This window comes from Sylvia atricapilla, chromosome Z (genome assembly GCF_009819655.1).
Source record: "Sylvia atricapilla isolate bSylAtr1 chromosome Z, bSylAtr1.pri, whole genome shotgun sequence".
Lineage (NCBI taxonomy): Eukaryota > Metazoa > Chordata > Aves > Passeriformes > Sylviidae > Sylvia > Sylvia atricapilla.
The window spans coordinates 42430245-42450148 of NC_089174.1; the positions used below are offsets into that span (position 1 = coordinate 42430245).

Genomic DNA, 19904 nt, shown 5'->3' on the forward strand with positions numbered 1-19904 from the left:
GAGTCCCATTTGCTTCACATTGTAAAACCCAGGGAGTCCTCATTCCCTGTGTTTCTTCTTCATAAGTTTCTTTATGAAGCGGAGCCTTTGGCAACAAACCTGCACAATGAAATGAAAACTGGTATTATTAAATTAATGTCCTTACATAACTGATCTTTCACCCACTGGCTGCCAATGCAAATCTCAGTGCAAACCAGATTTCTGAGCGGAGGGCAGAGGAGTTGAAGAGCTCAAGGAATCAATTTTTTATTTCTCAGGACCACAGAATGTCAATTGCCAGTGAATTAACTTTTTCTCCAAACTTCTATCTCCCTGGATTCTGCAAGACAAGGTCTCGGCAAATTTTTCAAGGCAACAGCCGAAGGTCCTGCTCAAGCACTGTACAGAAAATGCAGCTAGCTGCTGGTTACTGGTGCAAAGCAGAAATGGGAAGGAAGACCCCACCAGAGGCATAGCAGAAGCTAGGTCGCCACAGGCAGTAAAGACCAAGGGGGTGAAACGTCGGGGCCGCATCCTGGCTGCGGGGACAGGGCTGCCGAGGGCTGTGGGAGGGGCTGTGAGAGCCTGGCCCAAGGAGGGCTCGGAGCCAAGGGCTCTAGGCGCTGTGTTCCATACGGTCTCGCCGCGCTCCGCTCCATCCCGGCGCCGCGCTGCGCCCTAGAGAGCGCCGGGCCAGGACCCGAACCCGCCCCGCGCCCCGCCCCCCCCAGCGGCGCTCGCCCATGGGCACGGAGCCTTTCATTTGCATATTTGCATATTTCAATTGTATATTTGCATACTGCCCGGGACATAAGAGAGGGCGGGCGCGGCGTCGGCGCTGCTGGGCGCTCCCTGGGCTGCCCTGTCTATTACTGCGCTTCTGCGCCGCACTTCTGTTTAGTTATCATAAGTTTTTAAAGAAAAAAAAAACCTTACTTATTTTAAAATTTTCTTAAAATTCATTTCTCTTCTCGCGACGAAACTTTTGCGGCCGGAGGCGAGATGTGGAGGAAGGCGTTCCTGGCGGCCGTGTGCCTGTGCCTGCGCTGGGTGGCTGCTCTCGGCGGTGAGTCCCGGGACGGGGGGCCGGGATGGCTCCCGGAGCACGCACGGGACACGCGGTGCACCGGGGAGCTGCCGGGCATGCCTGTTGCTTTTGGGAGAGGGGAGCTTGGGGGGAAGTGCTGCCGGCCTGGCGGGGAAAGGGGAGTTCGCAATCTTTCCTTTGTGAAGCTATCCCGGGGTGCTTGGGATGCTGCGGGACCCGGGAGTCGCGGAGTGGGCTTGCAGGGCGCTGGTGAGCGACACGGGAGGGAACGTCCATCCTGTTACGAGAGACCTGGAGCCTGTTCCCCACCCAACCTCAAGGCACACCTGCTGGGCTGATGGCGCGACCTGTTGAGCTTTGGGATATATTTTTTCCCAGAGACAAGGGTGTCTTCAGAGATTCTCTTGCCCCAGCAAGGGATTTGCACAGCAGTAGCACCACGGTAAGGTCCCTCCGTTTCCTCCTCCGTGGGAACTCATCCATCCCAGCTTCTCAGCTTCGTACAGTTCTTGATCCTAGACAAGGCAAGGCTGAATTTCATCGTTAATGTGGTACTGTGTTTGAGTTGTAGTTACGCCCGTAATGAGCAGTATCCACTCGGAGAAAAGTGAACAGAGAGATTTACTCTCTCGAGGTTCACTTATGACTGTGTTTGCACTCTTCCTGTTGTACCTGCACTTGTGCATAGACACCCTGTCCAGGCTACAAGAAGTGGAAGAGTGCAAATGGTGCTACTTTTTCACTAATGTTCTCTCAATAATCACAATGTAATCGAAGCTGTTATGAGCAAAGAGACTAGTTTTAGGTGACCACCACTCTTCCTCAAGCTTAAAAACTAAAAAAAAAAAAAAAAAAAAAAGCTCTGAAAATATTGTTACCAGTGACCTGTCACAAGCTTACTTGCTTACTTTCTTACACTGATCTTCCACACACAGTATCTATTTTTAAAAGTTTCTGCCCTTAGAAGAAAGGTGGCTGTAGTTCCTAGAGCTGCTTTGTGATTCCTAAACTGGAATATATAAACTGCTAGTTTTTCTGCTGTGGATGCCTTTGTTACTTCTTTGTATACAAGGAAGCTGAAGGGAAGTATTCAAAAGTAAGAGGATGGGGTGCTAGGGTACGCGGCGAAAGGAATGTATTCTAGTTTTGAATCTAATCTTGTGCCATCAGAGACAATCAAAATCAGTTTTCATCACAGTATCCAGTTCTATACAGTAAAATAACTCTTCTCAGAGAAAGCTTTCATCCCTGCAAGAACTGATTTCTGCAGACTTACTAATAATTTCATTATTTCTTCTTAGGAGCAGGTTGTATGAAGCAGGTTGTGTGTTCATCCTAAAGCAATTCAATCCTTTAGCTCCACACTTTTCCATGCACACCCCAGTAAAAAGTGTTTTGAAACCACAGAAAACACATGATCCGCCCTCCAGGAATCCAGAGTATTTAAAAAACAACATAGAAAAATACTTTCTAGGTGAAGAAAATGTTGGTGTTCCAGGAAAAGATAAAAACCTTGCTAGGAATATAGTTAGATCCTTATTTTTACCAGTGTAATTCCAGAATCAGCATATTTACAATGTTATATGATGTGAGTTGATGAATTTTTCTATGGCTATCGTTTGGGATAGACATACCAGGACAGCTGTGGCATGGCCTTTTGAGAAGCAATGCATTTCTGAGAAGGAGGTGAGGTCTCAGGCATCAAGTTGTGCTGGAGATCACCAGCAGCCCTAAAAGTTTGCTGGAATCTCCTCTGTGCAGAAAGTACTTGGACGATAGGACTTTCTCATGCATCTTACCTCTATATTACTGCAAAGTCTGACAGTGGCTACATTTTAATTGTCTTGGGCTAATTTCAGATATCCCAGAGGGACTGATGGATGGCTAGATATCTGCTGGATTGAGTCTCAAGTGTCCCAGCTGCAGCTGAGTAATATTTGACAGGGAGTACCATGGAGAGGGGTGGGCACCCCTGTGTACATTGTGAGAACAGCAGCTTTGCCAGCTGCAGAACTTGAGCTGGGGGGTTTTGCTTATCTTCTGAACTTGTGCCTAGTAGCTTGCCAGAAGTCTTTCCCTTGGCCCCACCAGGGAAGAACTTACTCTCAGGGCTCTGCCATTAAGGAATACATAAAATAAACTTGAAGTTGTAATATTTTTGCAGCAAGGTTAAAAAAATAACCTGATTTGTTAAGGTAGGTTTCCTGGGATTGCACACACCACAATAGTCGGCTTTCAGTTTTATAGATGTAGATCAAATTAAACAATAACCATTTCTGTGGTGTAAGGCCTTTACTACAGCTCACTGTGAATTTGCTTCAGAATCTTAGGAATTCCATATGACTGATTGATGGGTGATCCTAATGCTGATTGTCAGCTGAAGGAAGATTTTAGCCCAGTTAAGTACAGCTGGTAAATGTTCAATGTTTTGTGCAGATGTTTGCTGCTGTGCATGTGTGTGCATGCATGTCTGTGTGGGCTATAATAGACACAGTCTAGCAGTATAATTTTTAGGGATCTTTGCACCTACCTAATAGTACTTCCATTTCTGAGTGCATTATGCTAGGAAATTGTTGTTTATCAAAGATTCCCTTTTAAACCATAGCTTAGGTGTGCTTATTCTGGCAAACACATTGTTGTCATATTTTGGCAACTTGTGTGATGTGGGCAGTGTAACTTTTCATTAATATTCCAGATGTTGTTACTTCCTGAAGACTCATATTCTCCACCCAGCTAACCAGTGGCAAATGGTTTTCACAGCCAAAATAATCTGCCAAGTTGCCTTGGGCTTCCTGTGAAAGAAACGTCAAACTGAATTCTCATGATTAGTGTGTCCGAATGCCTAAAGTCAGTGGGATGCTTTCAAAATTGATAGGAGTCCCTACCTGAATGGAATTTCACAAGTTGCAAGTCCAAAGTGTCACAAACTTTGGACAGGAAAAACAAAACTACTGACTTCTCAGTTAGTGAGTGTTTTTTCTCCCCCACTTTCTTTGAGTTCTGTGAGGTTCTTGATACCTTACTGCACAAGACAGCTTTTTATATTTTTTAAATATGGAAGCTCATATTGTGGAAGTAGAGGTCTAAGAAAAGCATCAGAAAACTTCTAGCGTGACAAAATGGTGATGTTTTGGCGATGCAGCCAAAAGGAAAAGCCAGCTTCCATCTGGAATTGGTAATTTAATTCTTAATTCTGTTCCCTTAATTCTGCTTCAGTTCCCTAAATAATTCCTTTGTAGATTGTGTTAACTGTGAGCACATAAAGGATAGATTGAAAACGTTGTTTTGCATCAGGTGCTTGTATTTGTAACTATGTGCTGGGAGCTTTGGCAATACACAACATGTGTCTTTGTACCTTTTCCGAAATATGTCTGGGAAAGTGTAGTGTTTAGCAAAAACATGGGTTTCCTTTTTGTCTGCATGTATTTACTTCCTGTTTTATTCAAAGGCCTTGTTCAGAAATGAGACTTGCATTCTTGTAATGAAAAGCTACTCGGTATCTCAACATGGATATATGTGTATTTCTTGGTATCTAATCTTTGTATCTATATTATGAAAACTATGATGTTCATTCAGATAAATTTCTATCCACCTCTCAGAAACATGCTGAAAACAAACTATTTTTGTTTTTTTCTGTGGTTTAATTAACTTGAATTACAACATCTTATTAACTAAACCATGGGGAGTGTGTACATTGGCTGTCTCTGCACTTCATTGTGTAAGAATGAGGCCCAATGGTTCACTGAATAAGGACATAATTCAAGGAAACTTCTCCCTTTAAGTCTGTGAGGAAAAGGTCTGTGACAAAAGTCTATTGAATGACAAAGTTTGGTTCTGAATACTTTTTGTAAATAGACCAAGAAATGCGCTGAGGTATGAAAGCAGAAGTGGGAAATGCTGGTTTTCTGAAATGATAACTTCAGAAAATGTTGTGTAACTTCTCTACTTCAAGTTTAAAGCATGGTTCATGTAGATGTTGGTCTGTGTGGTAATTGCATACAGACTATGTGTACCTGTATTCTGCAGAAGCTGGGATGTGAAGTGATACTGTACCATGTGTGCAAGCAGAACCTTTGGTGTAGACAAGATATCTTCTGCCCTGAACCGTATAGAATTTGCAAAGCCAAATTGACAAATTTCCTCAGGCAAATTCTGAGGAAAGCTTCTTGATGAGCACACCATGAAGAATTCTGTAAGCAAATCCACTACACGCACACTTCCCTCATCCAAAGGGTATCTTGCCTGCTGGGAGCTGACCATATGTGGACATAAGATAACATGACACTTTTTGTGGGCATAAGATGATAACAGTAATTTCTTCTGACTTTCTAATTCCTCATACAACATAGTTAAGTGAGAAAAGTGGCTGCCTGCCATTTCCCTAACTCTTGGGCTGTTGCTTTGCAGCTGCTACTTTCCTGGTGGTGACTGTATCTCAGTGATTTTATGTTCTCAAATCCCCATCAAAGGTTTTTAGACTAAAACATGCAAATATGTACGAAGCACTTAGCACGTCTTCAGTGGCAGGTACCACTGTATTGCAATCTTTCTAAGCTTGGTGCACTTTTCCAAGTGTACCCTTAAGTATAGTACACTTTGAATTGTAAATTTCCTATGAGCCTGTTTCCAAAAGAGCTGTCGTCTGAACTTACATGCAAATTCTAGCATGTGTTTGTAATTGAAAACACACTACAAGACAGGATATCAATGTAATTTAGATTTTGGATGATTATCAGATAAGTTTAATCCAGAAGGGAAATGATATCTAAGTATGAAAGGAAGCACTATTAGCTAGTGAACAGGTGGACTATTCTTGTTCGCCTTCCTGTACTGGGAGGGAATATACATAATTGAAAGTCCTAGTGTTGTATGCCTTGCAGTTGATATCTGTTCTTGTTCCTTTCAAGGCTTTACTGATTCACAGCTGAGTGAAAAGTTATAGTTGATATTTAACCAACGAGCCTTTGGGACTTTTTCTGGCCAAATGGTTAATAATATAGGTCTAAAGATTTGTTCCAAAAAAGTGTTTTATACTGTCAGTTGATGACAAAGAGAAATTTTGAACATGCAAAAATATAGAAAAGGTTCAAATATTAGGTTAGTTTGATAAATTTAGCTTTCATTAGTGAGTAAAATGTTATATTTACCATTATGTGAATACTTCTGCTGGTAGAAGGAAGGGTAAGGTCTATGAAAAACACCTTTCTTTAGAATGAAAGAGGCAGGAAGGGGGCCCTCAGTGTAATTATCCTGGATTAGCTAGCCAGCCTAGCACAGTCAAGGTCAAAACCTAAAGCTGAGTACTGCCTCTGTTCAGTGAATGGTTCTTGCTTTCCTGCTTTGACAGGTGAGAAATCCTGCTGAACTTGGGCAATGTTAAGCCATTGATTATGGCTGACAAGTTTCTCTGAGACTGCTATATAAGCATTTGTTGCAAGGCTCTGTGCTGGTTTCAGACCTGATGCAAAAGGATAGACCCTAATTTCTTGTGACCCTCCAAACACAGTAAGAACTTTCCAGACTTTATAGAGCTCCCTGAGGTTAGGTCAGACATAAGTCAGTGCCGTGCTGTTTATGGTAGCTTGAATGAGAAGACCAGAAAACCTCTTTTGGAAAAAAAAAGAATTGTTAGTTATTTGTCACCTGAGTGATGTGGTACAACTTCATGCAGGAAATACAAATCTAGCAATTATCATAGAAAACCTCTTTTCAGTAGGAAAAAAAGAGTGGAAATCTGTTTTGCATGCCTAGCATAAGGTCCTTACCTTGTCCATTTGTATTCCCTATGGTGGCTTAGAGCCATTCATTAATGTGTGTTTAGGAGTTTGTGAAAGGTTGGTGGTCTTTATGCCAGGAAAGACAATGCGGAGCAGGACAGAGTTGGCATAAGTTCAGCTGCAATTGAAAAACAGGTAATCAATATTTGTCTAACTCAAGCTGCCAAACCGGTGCAAAACTGGGTTTTGAAAAGTTTATTACAGGGCGTGCTGTACATAGAGGCATTTAAGAGTTGAATCAGGCATAAAAAGAGGAGATGTTTAAGATTCTTCGCAAAGGTAATAGTGAGTATGAAGGCTTAGGGCACTTCTCTGTCTTGCTAGGAAAAGGAGTACTTAAATTTTGAATCTGGAAGTTGGAGGGAGTGATCTTTGCAGGCCATGACATATTTTGTTACCACCAGTATACATGATCTGCACCTCCTTCCCCACCCTCCTTCGCTCTGCTTCAGGCAGCAGAAGATATCTTTCTGTAGCTTATTTTTCTGTAGGTTATCAGATGACCTGAAAATGTGCTCCAAAATAGACTGCTGGTTTGCTAGTTCAGTTTCTCTGATGGGTGTCTGATCTTCCCACCTGCTGTTTGTTGGTCAAAACTTAAAATTAGTATTTTGTAGAACAGTGGTGACTTCACAGCTTTTAATGTGCTACAACTACATGGTGTAATAGAGGACCTTGTTAGGCAGTGATTAATGGTGAGGTGATGTGGAAGACACACCATCAAAATATGTAATAATATGGTAGTAACTATCTGCTGTCCTGGATGACTGTCTGTGACTGTTCCATGCAGTTTTCTGTATTCTTGTGATACTTAAGAGGTTTCCTGTTTAATGTAATAGGGAAAATATTGACTCTTAAAATGGATTCATACTTCTCTGATAGCTCAGCAGATTCTTAGTGTTTTAGCAGGACCTTGGAAAGAGCAATTTCACCTTTTGATTTCCTCTTTACATGGCTGTTGTGTGTCTGTTGAGTGTTATAGGAGATGAGAACCACACATCCCATTTCTTGAGTGTTCCAAATATCTTTCCAACTTTGTACCTATGCCTTCATACTTTGTCCTAGTACTTCTAAAGCACTACTATATGTGGGTTTTTTGTGCTCTTACAGCAGAAGATGAAAACAATTTTGAGGGAATTGAGAGCAAATTCTCTTTACGGACACCTGCAGAGCCTGATGAGGATGTCTGCTACCTTGTTCCTGGGCAGGTGAAGAGCCTGGCACAGTGCAACTTCAATCATACCAGTAAAACCTTTGTGGTGATCCATGGATGGACGGTAAGAGGAAGTAGGAGGAATCTGCCTTTTAACTGATAAATTGTGCAGAAGTGTCTCGCAGATATATTAACATATCTCCTGCTTTAATTAAAATCACCAAAACCAACAGGTGACAGGGATGTATGAAAGTTGGGTGCCGAAGCTGGTGGATGCTCTGTACAAGAGGGAGCCTGACTCGAACGTCATTGTGGTGGACTGGCTAGTTCGAGCTCAGCAGCACTACCCAGTGTCTGCAGGGTACACCAGGCTGGTGGGAAAGGATGTTGCTACGTTTATTGACTGGCTGGAGGTAAGATGTGGAGACACATCTCGAATTCTGTGTAATCTCATAGGGGACAAAACAGCAATGGTGTAGCTGTGTTAATCATCTCCTGTTGGGCAGATGGAATTAAACTCTTTGCAGACAGATGTTTTACTGGACTGGTGAAATTCCAGCTTTGGTTTACTGACTATCTCCTACTCAGAGGCCTTTTTTAGTGCATTCCAGAAATTTACATTGTGGTCTGTGGGCCCAGAGTATTTCTGAGGGCTCTGTGAGAGATAGCTATGAAAGAAGAGTTCCTATGCATTATACAGCAGCCAGTCCTTGGGAATTGGAAATGTGCTGTGCCTTAGGAGGTCCAGAAACTGTAGGGACAGGGTGGCTGAAAACAGGGTGGCTGAAAAAGCCCTGTGTTCTGTCCTTTATTTTGCATTCCTCTCAATTTAGATTTCAGCCATAAATTAGTTAGATCAAGAAACCTACAATAGCACAAAATCATGATAACTGTATAGTGTTTCTTCTATTATTCATGGCTCAAACAAAAATCCCAGTATTAACAAAACATTTTATTTTGTGTCTTCTGATGATTTGTGTTTGGTTTTGAAATGTTCTCTTCTGCAGGAGGAATTCAGTTATCCTCTCAACAATCTCCACTTGCTGGGGTACAGTCTAGGTGCCCATGCTGCTGGATTGCTGGGAACCTGACCAAAAAGAAGGTGAACAGAATTACTGGTAAGAAAACCTGTGACTGTAGAGTGGAGAGATGCAACTCTTTCCATACTGAGACATTATGTTCCACTAAAAAATCACCAGAATAATCGATGCTTGCTGGCAGTACTTTGGTTATGTATTCATGATTTAATGAAACAGCAGAGTTGATATTTCTGGGGTAGAACTGGAAAAAGATTCAGAAAATAACAACAAAGGTGGTGAGTGAGAAGCCTTTATTTGCTTCTTTACAAGAAATAAATGGTAGGAGTAGGCCCTGATAAAAGAGTAGTTTGGGGGGTTGTGGTGGAGACTTAAGAAACCATGGCTTGGAAAAGGTCACAGTATCTCTTGCAACATGAGAAATTCAGCAGGTTGTCTTTATCCAAGGAGTCATTCCTTGCAGCTAATGGGAGCCATTGAAACAGAACAGGAAATAAATTCTGCTGCAGGCAGTTTAGTACCTGCAGAACTCTTTGCCACGGGATGAAGCAGATGTTTTAAAGAAGTTTATATCGGCTCAAAGGGAGACTGGACAGATAACCAGAAGAGATCCAGTGTGGATTATTACAAAGTTAATCATAACAGGCTCAAGAAATACTCTAGGCTGTAAATAGTACTGTGAGAATTTGGAGAAGACATATGGTTGCCCTCTTGCCATGTCTGCTTAGATGTCTCTTTAAGATCTTTATTGGAGGCTGAGAAATCTGCTAGACAAGGCAGAGTGCATAGCCACTCTGGGACTGGTTTACAACCCAGCACCTGGAGAGCTGAGCCCCCAGCACTGATCTCAGTGACAAACGAATTGCCAGCATCAGCAAATGAGGCTAAGAAAATTGCTCATCTGTGGTATCTTTGTTCCTGAGAGATTGAGAGCACCCTTCAGAAGAGAGCCTAGCTCCTGACACCCTTTACTCTTTCACCTGACCCTGGCTGTGACCCCACATCCACAAAAATGCTGAGAGGTGGGCTAGGCAGCAGTCACATCTGGAAAGGTCAAGTCCTGACAGGTGGCACATTAAAGTCAGGAGGCCAAAGCTCTAGTCCCTCTGTGTTTCTTTACTCTAACTTGCAGCTTTGCTGCTTTCACTGAGGTTGCCAAATCACTGACATGTCAGTAGCTCTCTGTTATGCCTCCACAGTTTCTCTTGGTGCTGGGGATGAATCTTTCCCTGGGGAAAGCAAAGGGAGCAACAAAATGTGGCCCCTGAAGCCCTCACAGCTGAGGGGGAGGCAGCTCAGACTGAGCTGGGCTAACTGTGGCTGAACAGCACATGTGCCTGTCCCCAGCTGAGGACTGCAGAAAAGATGTGTCCCTTTCAGCCATCTCTTAGGTAGCTGTCTGAACAAGAGATAGTACTTGTTCACTGGCAGAATACTTCGAGTTTTTGGGGTTTTTTTTTGTGTCGGTGTTGCTGCAGCTTAACAGGTTACCATAGTAATCCCCTTCCCCTCTGGTATATAGAGAGTGAAGCCCTCATTTATGTTTTCCACTTGCTCCCCTGTCATGGAGCTGCCCAGAAGACTCTTCTATACTTCAGTCACTTCAGATATAAGTTCTACAGTTCTTGACAAGGGAGGAAGACATTGAGAAAATACTAATGAGCTTCTTTCTTCCATCCACTGGAAATACTACAGCTCTGAGGAATTTAGCTGGTCTTCCTTCCATTGTTTGCATACACTTTTGTTTTTTTAAACAATGATAACATTTCAAAGTAGTGCATTTGATTCTCCTGTATACATGAATTTATTTAAATGATCCATCTGTAATTTCTGCTGGAAAACTCAATAGTCTCAATGAGCCCAATGTGGCAGCCATGAGTTTGGCATTTGTTATTGATGTCAGTATCTTTGGCAGACAATATCTGTTTGTCTTTGTGGTTTGCCCCCTAAAGGCCTGGATCCTGCTGGTCCTACCTTTGAGTATGCTGATGAACTTACCCGCCTCTCCCCGGATGATGCTCAGTTTGTGGATGTCCTACACACCTACACCCGAGGCTCTCCAGACCGCAGCATTGGGATCCAGAAGCCTGTTGGACATATTGATATTTATCCAAATGGTGGAGGTTTCCAGCCAGGTTGCAATTTGGGAGAAGCACTGCGTCTGATTGCTGAGAAAGGCTTTGGAGGTGAGGTTGCTCTGAAACAAACAGTATAACATTCTGAGGGAAACCTGAATAGCCCTGCAAGGTATCATGCAAAGAAAGATCTCTGAGAGGCACAGGAATATGTTCTTTCAAGTGGTTTTAAAAGTCATCCTATAAAGCCCAGCTCTGCCATAAAGCCCAACAAGCTGTCGTGCTTGCTGACAGCATTGCTTAGGGGTTTATACCATATGCATGCATGTGTATGTATTACACATTTTCATTCTTTCAAGATGTGGATCAGCTGGTGAAATGCTCCCATGAAAGATCCATCCACCTCTTCATTGACTCTCTTCTCAATGAAGAAAAGCCCAGCATGGCCTACCGCTGCAATACAAAGGAGGCCTTTGAGAAGGGCCTCTGCCTGAGCTGCCGCAAGAACCGCTGCAACAATTTGGGTTACAAGGTCAACAGAGTGAGAACAAAGAGAAACACCAAAATGTATCTGAAAACCCGTGCTCAGATGCCCTATAAAGGTAGGTACTCTTTGCTTACTGGTGAGCAAGATTGGTACTTGTGCTCAGCTGTGTGTCACGGTGGGTGTGTGCTGCAGATGAGAATATTGATGCTTTGATGCCTGTGGTGAGCAGGGGGGAAGCTGGCCTGTAGTTTGCTATTGAATACAAGTCTCAGAGAAAAGCGTTGCCTTACTTGTGATGTGGGGCAGAGTACAAAAAGAGGTATTTTGTAGCAAGTTTTTAAGTACCAAAAGTTAGACTTCCTCTGCTGCCTGATCACTTGGAAAATTTTCAGTGTTTTCATCCAAATGAGTACTTCCTTCTGCTGGCGAAATAATCAGCTCAGTCTGCTGAGCACCTTATTTAAAGATGTGCAAGCATCAGATTTGTGTCTTTGGTACTGTACTTGCTAGAGGAGCACCAGCCCTCATTAAAATAACACAGCACTTCTTGATTCCAGTTGCTGCTGTGGGAGGTCTGAGTAGGACAATGCCAGAGAGAACTGGGAGGCTTTCAGCTAGGAAAATAATGTTGGATTTTACTACTTTATTTTCCTCCTTAGCTTTGCCTGTACCCCATGGTGTGCTTGTAGCGTGCATTGTGTGGTGGACCAGCAATCAGAAGGTGCATTTCTACACTGTTAGAGCAGCTGCAAGACTCGTGTTCTGTTGGCATTTGGTGCTTAATCTGCAGTGTCAGTGGGTTGATTTTTTTTCCTTTTACCAAGCCTCTTGTAAGAAAAGGGCACAGTTCACTTGTTTCAGGTCAAGTATAGCAAGCCTTTCATGTTCAATAGCATGTTTGAAGGTGGTACTGCCTACCCTAGGGTTATTATAGTGGAAGCTTGAGTGCAGAGTTTAACTGCAAGAACTGCAAAGGTGTTCTTTTAATGGTGATCGCCTTTTTTGATAATATTTACATTCTCACAAAAATAGTTCCCTGGACATCTGCAGGGAAATAAACTCATTTTAGTGAAGTTGGCATATTCCAGGATTTCTAGGATTTTCAGAGGTGAGGCAGGGTGGTTTTGTCACCAGCTGTCTCTTTGGAGGTTGCGTTTTCCTAATGGCTTTTTTTTTTTTTTTTTTCTTTTTGTATTCTTTCAGTCTTTCATTACCAGGTCAAGATCCATTTCTTTGGAAAGACTAACATGACCAAGACAGACCAGCCATTCCTAATCTCTCTCTATGGCACTCTAGATGAGAGTGAGAACATTGCCTTCACACTGTAAGTAGCTACAGAAACAACTGCAAAGTACTGTTGAGTTTACCTTAATTTGTTAAAGTCTCAACTGAAAAACTTGTTCTAGCTCCAGCTACAGTAATCTTACAGGGTTCCAGAATCTGCTCTTGTCCTTGATGAGGTAGTTGCATTCACTTCTGAAGTTAATGAACCAAAACAGGAGTTCTTCTTAATAAGATATCTGAAATATGGAAATGTGAAGTCTGACCCGTGACTCAGCCTAATAAGAGTTTTTCCAGTGCTTTCTTATTTTCTTCTTAGTATCTTTATACCATGTTACATCTTCTTAAAAGTAGACTTACATATCTGAAGGTCTCAGTGCAGAAGCTGAGGGGGACTTGGGATTTGCTTTCACAGTTCTGCAAATAAGCAGAAGTTTGTGTGTACATCCCTAGGCACAGACTGGCAGAGAATGTAGCTGGAAAACACAAAAGCCTGTTTTCTACTCTGAGGAATGTACACTGTTTATGGGTGGTGATTACCTGCTTTTTCTGAGAGTCACCAGGACAGGAGAGGACGGCCTCTGCCTGGCAGACTGTCCGAGGGTTGGATATGAAGAAGGTTGCTTCCTTCACTGGAGTACAAAAATTATAGATTCTATTGCTCTTTAATTTTCTTGGTGCGTCCAAGAGTTTCAGGTGGTTTCATTTAGTTTATTGTTTTCTGTGTTTGTTGGTTTTTTTTCTTATTCTCCTTACCACAGGCCTGAGGTCTCCTCAAACAAGACCTTCTCCTTCCTCATTTACACAGAAGTGGATATTGGAGATCTGCTTATGCTGAAGCTGCAGTGGGAAAAAGACACCTTCTTCAGCTGGTCAGACTGGTGGACTCCTTTTACATTTGACATCCAGAGAATCAGAGTGAAGTCAGGAGAAACTCAGAAAAAGTAACTTGTTTTGATTGTTATAAGCTATATTAGTTCTAATTGACAGTGCTTCCTGATTTCTGGTATCTCTCAGGCTGGGACAAACATGTTAAGCAGTTACAAATAAGTGCAACTTAATGATAATCAGGGCTTCAGTGCTGTCAAACCACCACTTATATCAGCTAGTTCAGTTGTTCACTTCCACTGAGGTTTGCATTTTGTAGTTTTACTCCCATGTAATTAGTTTGTACCCCACTATAAGGTCAGTTATAATATGCAGGAGAATATCTCCATGAACCAGCATCACTGACTGTGTTTGCATTTTCTGTCCTCGTTTTTCATGCTATGTGTTTGCATAGATTTTGTCACAAAGAGCATGCTTAGATGAAGATTTTTAAAAATCCTTCCAAAAGTGGGTTTGCACAAGAAATTATTGCTTAGTTAAGACAGATTTTCTTAGGGGTTGAACACCTGAATGGTGGCTGAAAACTGAAACACATGACTGTTGCAGGACATTGCTAATGTGGGAATGTTGAAACATCAAAGTCTGAATAGAAGTGCTTTGACATTAATCTTTTGAAACACTCATATTCACTAAACATGAGATCTGTTTGCAGAACATGGACCCAGAACAAAGTATGTGTGTCATATGTATTGTATAGTAAATAATAATAAGTTCCTTCTTTGAATAAGCAGGTCAGTTACTTGATCAAAGAACAGTTATCAGAGCTGAACAAATATAGGGGTGGGGAAAGTACTGATAAATAGAAAAGCAAGTGCTCATGTTTTCTGGAAATTGCAACCTACTTCATTTGCAAACATTTGAGAGAGTATGGCTTCCTTCCAAGTTCATTCACCTGACAAAAAACTCAAGTAGAGACTGGTGTAAATAAAGATCCAAGAGACTCTAGGATAGAACTTCTGCTGTCTTAGCCACAAGAAGATTTTTTGCAAAGGATCAGTGAAAAGCTACGGCTATGTTTTGATGCTCATGTATAATTCATTTACCAGTTCTTGCACAGTATTTCTTTTGTTACAGAGTTCTCTTTTAAAAATAACTTTCTCACAGGCCTGTGAAATAGCAGTGCCCCACGTGACAACGTAAAAAGACTGGTTCCAAGCACCAGTCTTCTTTCTAAGATTAAAAAGGGATGTTTGGCTCAGTCATGTGAATTTTCCAATGTTTATTCCACAGAGTGGTGTTCTGTTCTCGAGATGGCACGTCACGTCTCAGTAAGGGAGAGGAAGCAGCAATTTTTGTGAAATGCTCGGAGCAGCCCGTCAGCAGGAAGAGAGGAGGGTATGAGTAATGACTATTGGTTTTAGATTGCTTTATTACCACTTGAGTGATGATAAAACTTTCCCTTTAATTGACCTGTGCACTATTCTTCTCAAGGCTTCAGAAGCCTCAGAGCTTAGACTAGGCTTGCTTATGGCCCCTTAAAAAAGCTCTTAGCTTACTTCTCTGCTAGCTGTCCTTGTGTGGTTGTTGGCATGTCTGAGAAGCAGGTGCTAGTCACTGCCTCTCAGTCACTCAGTGGCCAAGTATGAGGGACTGTTAGAGAAGGTTACAGAGAAGGCACTAGCCCAAAGAGGAAAGCGTGTCTCTGTCTCAAGATTCTCCTGCACTTACCCTTAGCTACAGAACACTCAAACTTCCATACTCGGTCAGCTCAGAACCCTCCCTCCTCACTGGCCAGCAGCAGATTTGGAGGCTAGTACAGGAAGGGAGCAGGCATATGAAGGTGCTCTTCTTAGAACACTGCTTTCTTATGGCAGCCATCAAGTGAGTGAATTCCTGAGATTTTCACATCTGTGGATCAGAGATTCTGCCTTTGTTTAATAGCCCTTTGGTGCACTTCATTATTTTTATCAATCATTTTCCTGACCCAGGTTAAACGTGGGGAAAGTCTTTGGACTTTACCCACTAAAGCTGGAGATAGAGAAGTGGTTATATTTATTTTAGTTCAGTTGCTGTGTGTGAATGGTCTCATGGGGACACTTCTGGGACTGAGATCTAGATCTGCATAAAAATGCACATGTGCTGACTCTTACTCTGGAGCAATGACCTGGGACAGGCCTTGAGACCTCTGTGTGTGTATCTGATATAAAACCAAGCAGAAGCCAGGAGAAGCCCAAGCACATAATTTATCTTCCTGTTAAGTAGGGAGTTTTAAAATCTTAATTCTCAAAAAATAAGACTAGAGAGAACAAGTGTTTTACATCACCTTTATTTTTTATTTTTTTCTCCACAGAACCAAGAAAGCCTCAAAAGAAAATTCAGCTCATGTATCTGCTTAAGTGACAAGAACAAAGATTTTTCACACTGGGGAGGAGAAGAGTCTGTTCATCCCTGTGGACTGGATGTTCAGAACCAAATATATAGAAATATTTATCCGCTGCTGGATTTTTGCCTGCTATTCCTAGCTATTTTAGGGACTTCTTGTAAAAAAGTCTCAGCATATGAAGTTACTAACCATAAAGATACATTATCCAAATAGTTAAAAACAAAAGGAAACCTGCAAAAAAACTTGCTAAGGTTTGGAGTGCTGAAAAGATATAGCTAATTTTGCTTAATCATGGTGCCTTGTGACAAGGTTTCTTGACATCAGATCCTATATAGCGATTTTTTAAGATTTATTGAAAAGAAACAAAGCCCTGTACTTGGTTTTATTTGTTGGTTTGTTGGTGGTGTTTTTGGTTTTTTGGTTGGTGTTTTTTTTTTTTTTTTTTGGTTGGTTGGTTGGTTGGTTGTTGGTGTTGTTGTGGTTTTTTGGGGGGGTGTTTTTTGTTGTTTTGTTTGGTTGGTTTTGTTTTTGTTTCTTGTTTGTATGTTTTTGGGGGGGGGTTGTTTGTTTGTTTTGGGGTGTTTTGTTTGTTTTTGGGTTTTGTTGTTGTTGTTGTTGTTGTTGTTGTTTTCAGGAGTCATTTGAAACTAGACAGATTTTTATTCTGTCTTGGCTAGCTTAATTTTCAGGCAGTTCAGTGAAGAGAGTTCATAGTTTTCAAGTGTGTGTTTAGCAAATAAGTAGGTTTCCCATGTGAAAAAAACCCACCTTTGCTGTGTGTAATATTAGAAGGTGTCAGGGACTGACTAAATATGGGGATGAATTTTTTAGTTTGTGGTTATGAATGTATTTAATTTGGGGTAGATGCCAGTGCTGCTTAGCAATAGGTATGATCTGTTAAGCTATATACTTCTATGCCTCTTACCCTGGAATAAATAACAGCTGTAGGAGAAGGTAGTGATGCCAGTGTCTTATGCAGACATTTAATATTTCATCTATGCTTTCAGTTACTGCAAATGAAACTGTCTAGCCTTCAACACTGTGAAAATGGAACTGCAGAGGAATCGAGCTACCAGTAAATGCAGGAAACAGATATTTCCCCCACCCTCCACCCTCTCCCTGCTTGCTTGCGTCATGTATGCCAAAACCGTCACAGTTTCTCTGCACTTTGACTCCAAGTGTCAGTCATGCAGCTGAGTGGAGCTGCATGTGGATTCACTGCAAGTGAATCCACTTGATAGCTGACAAGGATGCTCATACTTCCCTATACTGGAATTATGACTGCCAGTGATCCATTTCTGTTTGTTTCTTGGCTGTGATACAGTGCTAGGAGCTGCTTAGTTTTCTGCCATGAGATGGAATTCAGCTGGAAGCAGGAGCTGAGCCAATTAAAAGCAGCCTGGTTGTGTGCTCCACAAGAAGGAGTGCTCTGAAAAATACCCAAATTATCAATGCTGCAAGTGTAAAAAAATAGGTGTATTGGAGGCAGTCTGCTTCCCCATTTTTAAGTAACATATAATTTTCTAGTGTGCCGAAAGGTGCAGTAGCCCTCTTTTAGCTTTCTAGAGGGTAAACAAAATGCTGGGGAGGTACAAGGGGCTGAAAGTAGACATTTGGAAAAGTGTAATGTTAGCTATTAATGCTGGGTGTTGTAGTTTTTTCCTGCATGTGCAAGACAGCATGGAGATGGTGATTTCTCCAACATCATCCCATAATCTTAAAAGCAAAGGAAAAAAAAGTATGCTTATGTGCACAATTTGTTTCCTATTTCCAACTGTAGCTGCTAGTATATTTGGGGATAAAAGCCTTAAACAGTGCAATATGTTGGAATATTAATAGCCCTGAATTTGCTCACATTTGATTTCACATTTGATTAAACTACAGCAGAGATGTGATGAGTCACTGAGGGTGGGGTTGAGTACTGAGCCACTGCATTTGAGACCTCTAAAAATAAATACAGTGATTTATTCCCTATAGATTCTGCATTTTGTTGCAATTTTCTCTTAGAAGTAAAATTCTTCAGCAAAGTATCTGGACACCTGTGCTCTTAATACAGGATCAAATACAAACACATTTAGAATTTGGATACAAATTGTGAAGGTTCTTTTCATAAGGAAACATGATTTGGCTTTGGATGTTATTTATTAGCTGTAAATAAGATATTTATGAGTGTAAAGGTAGTTTGTATATATTGCTAAAGTTGCTGACTGTCTCTACATTAACACAGTCATGTAGTATTAATCCTGTATAAAGCTTTCAGAGATTTTTATCAACAAGCCACTTACATTGCATTGTTTCCTATGTCGTTAATGCTTTTTTTTTTTTAGAAATCTCCTCAGTTTTGTATAGAACAGAAACCTATGGTTTTAATAAAATTCTCAAACTGAGTCTGAAGTCACTACTTTCCTTTTGATGAAGCCATCTGCTATAACTTCTTTGTGAAGGCCAGAGCCTGTCCTTGAATTCTGGGCTGAAAGATGGAACGAGACACTAGAAAAATGGCAATATGTGATTTCTGTGCTGCTCTCCCCCATTTCATTTTGGAAAATGCAAAATTTATGCATTAAGACATCAAGAAATCACGGTGTGGAAGAAAGTATCCCACATAATAAAAGAAGTAGCTTTTCACCTGAAGTTTGTGGTTTACAAATTTCAGGTCCTTTTAAGAATAGTCCAGGAATTGTCCTTATTTTGAGAGGCTTGATTCCCTTTTTTTTTTTTTTTTTTTTTTTTTTTTTTGCAGGTGTCAGAACCATGCTTCTGCTCCACCAGAATAGAGATATTCTACCAAATTAGAGATGTTCTGACACTGTGGGTGCAGGAGGAATGCACCAGTCCCTTGCCACCACTATTGCTTTAGGAAGCAACAGCAAAAAATCACTTTTAACCATGTGTTGTGAGTGCAGCTGAGCTCAAGAAAGGTTGTCACTTGAAGAGTTTGCTTTGTCATATACAGCAAGGCTCCACCCAGGCAGTGGAGGGGAATTGCTGGAATTAAGGAGAATTGTACTCATGTATACATTAAGGAGAATCCCACACACATGGGGGATCATACTGGGGGTAATTAGAGCAGTTCTCAGATGATCTGGGGAACCCTGCTCCCAACAGTCTTCTTTGGTGAACGATGACTGCTCTTTGACAAGAGCAGAGCTTCATTCCTTGTGAAAGCAGAGGGAAGCTATGCCATGGAAAATGGATGGTTGAAGAGGATGAATGGAGGGAGAGATTAAAGAAGAACTGGAGAAGGAAGGGACGGGAAGGGAAGGGAAGTACCCTGAGGGAATCAGTGGAAGAAGGAAGAACCCCATCTGCAGATTGGAAATGCTTGGAAATAGGGGGTTCTAAGGGCACTGCTCATCCCCTGTGTCAGTTTCTGGATTAGGGGGCTAGAATGACTCCCACAGTTGTACAAGACATGGCCTGAGATAACATCTCCTAAAAATACCATGGTATAACTGTTCTTTTAACATCACAACAACCTCAATACACTAAATGTGTTAGGTAGAGCAGAGAAGTTTTCGGTGGAGGGACAAGAATCCGGGTGTCTCCTGTGATGCTTTAGAGCCAGTTCTGGGCCCCTTTACTCTTCCATGTTGCTCTGCAATGCACAGCCTTATCAGAAGAGGTGATGATCCCTGCTCACCCTTCCAACTCTCTGGAAAGGGCTGTGGGAATAGACTGTCCAGCAGTCAACCAGTGGGTGGACAGACAGAAAGATACCTTCTTGGCTGGAAGGAAAGAGTGAAGAAAAAGGATTTTAGCCAGTGTACCTGCAAGATTAGGGAATCCTGACTCAGGTTTTCAATGCCTAGATTTTCATTTTCATATTTAATTCTGAGAAATTTTTTAAACCAGC

At 41.7% G+C, this 19904-nt stretch overlaps 1 protein-coding gene across 1 annotated transcript; it reads left to right on the top strand.

The window, feature by feature from the left end:
• Positions 1 to 784: 784 nt before the first annotated feature.
• Positions 785 to 18435, top strand: LPL (lipoprotein lipase). The gene is given in 11 exon segments (XM_066339228.1): positions 785 to 1045; positions 7915 to 8081; positions 8191 to 8370; positions 8965 to 9031; positions 9034 to 9075; positions 10947 to 11180; positions 11429 to 11671; positions 12760 to 12880; positions 13599 to 13781; positions 14956 to 15060; positions 16016 to 18435. Coding segments are annotated over 11 exon segments (1452 nt in total). The 5' UTR covers positions 785 to 981; the 3' UTR covers positions 16062 to 18435.
• The last annotated feature ends 1469 nt before the right edge of the window (positions 18436 to 19904 follow it).